This window comes from Mastomys coucha, unplaced genomic scaffold (assembly GCF_008632895.1).
Source record: "Mastomys coucha isolate ucsf_1 unplaced genomic scaffold, UCSF_Mcou_1 pScaffold22, whole genome shotgun sequence".
Lineage (NCBI taxonomy): Eukaryota > Metazoa > Chordata > Mammalia > Rodentia > Muridae > Mastomys > Mastomys coucha.
Genome location: NW_022196905.1, coordinates 66,444,552 through 66,448,670, shown reverse-complemented (window position 1 = coordinate 66,448,670; position 4,119 = coordinate 66,444,552). Strand labels below are relative to the sequence as shown.

General features: G+C 44.8%; 1 protein-coding gene across 1 annotated transcript in view; it reads left to right on the top strand.

Annotated features, from left to right (window-relative positions):
- Positions 1-1,118: 1,118 nt before the first annotated feature.
- Positions 1,119-4,119, top strand: part of Lrrc66 (leucine rich repeat containing 66) — a 25,324-nt gene continuing 22,323 nt past the window's right edge. The window contains exons 1-2 of the mRNA XM_031342719.1: positions 1,119-1,232; positions 1,501-1,974. Of these exons, the coding sequence (XP_031198579.1) occupies positions 1,506-1,974 (469 nt within the window). The 5' untranslated portion in view covers positions 1,119-1,232; positions 1,501-1,505. The remainder of the gene's footprint in view (positions 1,233-1,500; positions 1,975-4,119) is intronic.

The following is a 4,119-nucleotide window of genomic DNA, read 5'->3' as shown; positions in this document are numbered from 1 at the left end:
CTGTGCATTCATTCATGCAGAAAGCATAGCCAGTGACAGACTCCAGAGCCTTAACTCTAGGAGGCACACTGCCGTAGGAGAGGGGGGAGCAGTGAGGCAGGGGGCGAGCTACGTGCTTTCCTTTTGCTTTGTGTGCTAACAATATGTGATGGCATTGACATTCTGTCAAGCCAAATGGAACTGAATGCATTCACTCAATGTTTACTGAAAACATCAGGAAAGCAAAGGCAAAACATTGGCTACTGTGAGAAAGGCAGGTTTAGACCCTACAAATTGAGATGAGACCTTACAGATGTGCACGATTCAGACCGTAGAGGAGAATGGCATTGATCATGGATTGAAGGCAGATGAAAAACTCATTTTACTGTGAGGTAGACAGACACATCCATCGCTAGCCCAGGTCTCAGCCTGCAGTTACCCTACACGAGGGGCTCATCAGGGTAGCTACAGTATGGGAAGTTTAAATGCCTACCTTGGGAATTTGGACTATAGGCAATTAAATAAACACTTAAAATTTTCGAAGGAGAAAAACGCATATGGTAATGGTATTTGGGGGAGAAAAATGATCCCTGGAGTTACCTACGATGGAGAGAAGGAGAGTGGAAGCGAGGGCAGGAAGCTCAGTAGTTATTCTAGTATTTCAGACGAGACAGTGAGACCAGGTAAGAATGGGCGACTTGTGGCTGAGAAAAATTGTTTGTATTCTGGTTTTTTCTTCACAGGGTTTAACTTAGAGCAAATCTCACAAATCCATTTCCCCCACCTCTTACAGGTGCTTTCCTGCATGCATTCTGTGTTTGTAACATGTACACAATGCTTTCAAAACCTACAGTTGCTCTCCAAGAGTGAATGGGGGAAAGACGTTTCTATATTTTAAGACATCTCATGGCTTGGGGGCAGACCGTCCTTTTCATGACCATTTTTATTTACTTTGTGTACATTTAAAAGGTTTTAAAATTCTGTGAAAAGTAGCAAAAGCCATAAACATAAAGCTTGTGTCTCTAGTCAGGAAAGACTCCAGTGTCTGGTCTGTGGTTGTACTTTCTGTTCATTGGTGAGGTGCCTGCTTTAGTGGGACTGCAGTCATTCATGTTATAAACCCCATGACGGTGTTCTAGATAAGCAGAGCAGACTTTGCCCGATGCTGGTGACACAGAGCTGAGGCTTTTGCGTGAGGAAGTTGGACTCACTAGAGAGCAGACCACAGGCTGGAGGACACGAGGAAGGCAGAGGTAAGGCTTTGGTCAATGTGTACTTCATGAAGGCTGATGGGAAGTCTTTCCATTAAAACGTACATCCGTGTCATCTTGATCGACAGTTGCACCTTTTGGGGTCGTTTCTTTTCAGAACCCAGTTTCTAAAAACAATCAAATGTTCACTTTGGTTGATAATTAAGCATGTTTTCTCAGTCTTAAATTGGAGATTAAACTTCCTGCTTTTGATTTGCTGTCTCCTTTTACATGTTATTTTGAGTGGTCTGATTTGCTTACTCTTTTCCAGGCATTATGAGAGACTTCTACGTCAGAGTTATTATCCTGGCCGCAAGTCTTTGCTTTGTGGAAACAGTGACAAACCCATCAAGAGAAAGCAGTATTTCCCTCAGTCCTGAGTACCCGAGGAACGGGGATCTTCCGGCTTCTACAAGACACACATCACAGAAAACAGACACCATGGATGGGGATTTCTATTTCTTTAGAGTTCTCTTCCAGCCTCACACAAAAAAAGAACGGCACATAAAACATCTGAACCTCACTAACCATCGCATATTGAAAGTGACCCTCGGTCCTCTCGTGATTTTTCGCGCTTTGGAGATACTAAACCTCAGTGACAATGCTGTCCACTCCCTCTCACTGGATCTGCCCCTGCCTCCTTCTTCCTCACAGCAAAAGCAGCATGGAAGCCGCCCCCACACCCCTCTCTCCCGGCTAAAGGTGCTGATACTTCAAAGGAATCAACTCAGTGGTACTCCTAAAGGTAAGCAATTTGAAAGGATACATGAGACAGAGAGAAAGCGTGTGGGAACTGGCATTTTCTGTCAACAAGAGTTCAGTTTCAAGGGAGCGGCTGAAAAAGCAAACTGGTGACGGAGCAAATACAATAAAGGTGGTTCAAAGAGGCACTGCCTGCCACAGCGGAATCTACAATTAGTGCAGCCTAATGTCCCACTTTTTCATTCGAATGAATGTTGTATGAGTTTGTCAAGAAACCCCAGGACTTATCTAGATGCTAGGTCTCTGATATATTTAGTTTGGGATATAACTAAATATATAGTTTGGGCAGTTGTTTGCTTGTTTACTTGCTTGCTTGTTTGTTTGTTGAGATAAGTAAGAGTCTCACTCTGTAGCCCAGGCTGGCCTGGAACTCCCTATGTAGGTAGACCAGAGATCCGCCTGCCTCTGCTTCCCAAGTGCTGGGATTAAACATGAGTGCCACCACACCTGGCTACACTATCTATTTGTTTGCTATATATATTTATTAAAATATACAAGCAGTGAGAAATAATGTATATAGGTATTTTTAATATATCTATAGTATAATTTAAACTAAACATGTTACCATCTTTATAATTTTTTTCTTCTTGAAACACATTTTGCCTTTTTAGTTGTCCTCCAGATGTAGACCAGGCATATCTCAATGTTATAGAGTTGCATGTAAAACTTCCTACTCTGAAACCCAAACCAGAATTCCTTGCTGCAGCTTAAGCTGAGCCCTGGAGATATGTCCTTCAGTTTTCTAGAACAAAGTAGTTTCTGATTCAGAGCCCCAAGGAGGGTCTCTTCAGGGGTACATAAAACAGCCTTACACCAGCCCTCCTGTTCCCATTCCAAGTCCTGCTCCTCGGCGGCGGGGACAGAACTTTAGAGAACGCATCCCATCAGATTTTCAGTTTGGAGAACAGTCTTCCCTTGTGCTTCTCCAAAGCCCTTTGAGAAAACCCAGGCAGTTCCCTTCTCTGAGGTTCCTACTCCTCTGCCTCAGCTTTGCTTGGGACTGAAGCACAGCTCTGCTTTCTCCTCGAATGGAGAGAAAAGGGAACTAGGGGAGGGTGGGGAAGGGGCGGGGCAGCACTCGCACAGGATCAGAGGCCCGGCGGTGGTGGCACACGCCTTTAATCCCAGCACTTGGGAGGCAGAGGCAGGCGGATTTCTGAGTTCCAAGTCAGCCTGGTCTACAGAGTGAGTTCCAGGACAGTCAGGGCTACACAGAGAAACCCTGTCTCGAAAAATAAATAGATAAATAAAGTGAAGAGATCTGACCCTCCCTCCTAAGGACACACATGTTCTCCAGAGGCTGGAACCAACATAATTTCACTTCAAGGCCAAAGGTCCAGGGTAGAGATGGACCTTGTGAGATTAAACTTCTGGCTTCAAGAATAGAAGAGGGGAAATGGTAAATTTGTGGAGGAAACAACGGAAAAACAAAACAAGCCACTCCTGCCTCTGGGATTCTGTTAGAACTCTGGCAAATGAAGTCTTTAAGACAGGAAGGATTCGGAAACCGCAAGTCCATGTAATGTGTGGATTTGATGGGGCATCATAGTCATTTTATCCAGTCCTTTTGTGATGTGAGCTCACGGCCTGCAGTGAACTCACTTGAAGGTTGCCCCAGGTTGGTGCCCTGCAACACCCCTTGTCGTTCCCCATTCTGATTGGGGCTGGCCGCACAATCTTGAATTTCATCTCCAAGGGGAGGAGTTACAGACATGCCGCTTGGGTGCCCAACTTCTGACCTGCCTGCCCTTTTCTCTTTCTTTTTTTGCTCATATGTCTAATGATAATTGTAGAGATAGTGCAGATGCTCTCTGGTCTATAATCACCATAAACCCATCACAGGTCACAAATACCCTAAGTCAGAAATGCACTTATATACACCTCTTGGAATTATAATAGTAAACGACTCCCACCAAAAAGCTCATGTGTTTGAACACTTGGGTCCTTAGGTGACACTGATTGAGGTCACAGAAATTCTAGAAGAAAACAAAAATCTTGCTGAAGGGAGTACATCACTGCAGTAAACTTTGGGCCCCTTGTGGTTCTTTCTTGGTTTCAAAGCTTGGATGCAGTGTAATCAGCCAGCTGTCTGCTCCAGCACCACCCTGCCTGTGGCCAGGCCCCGCCC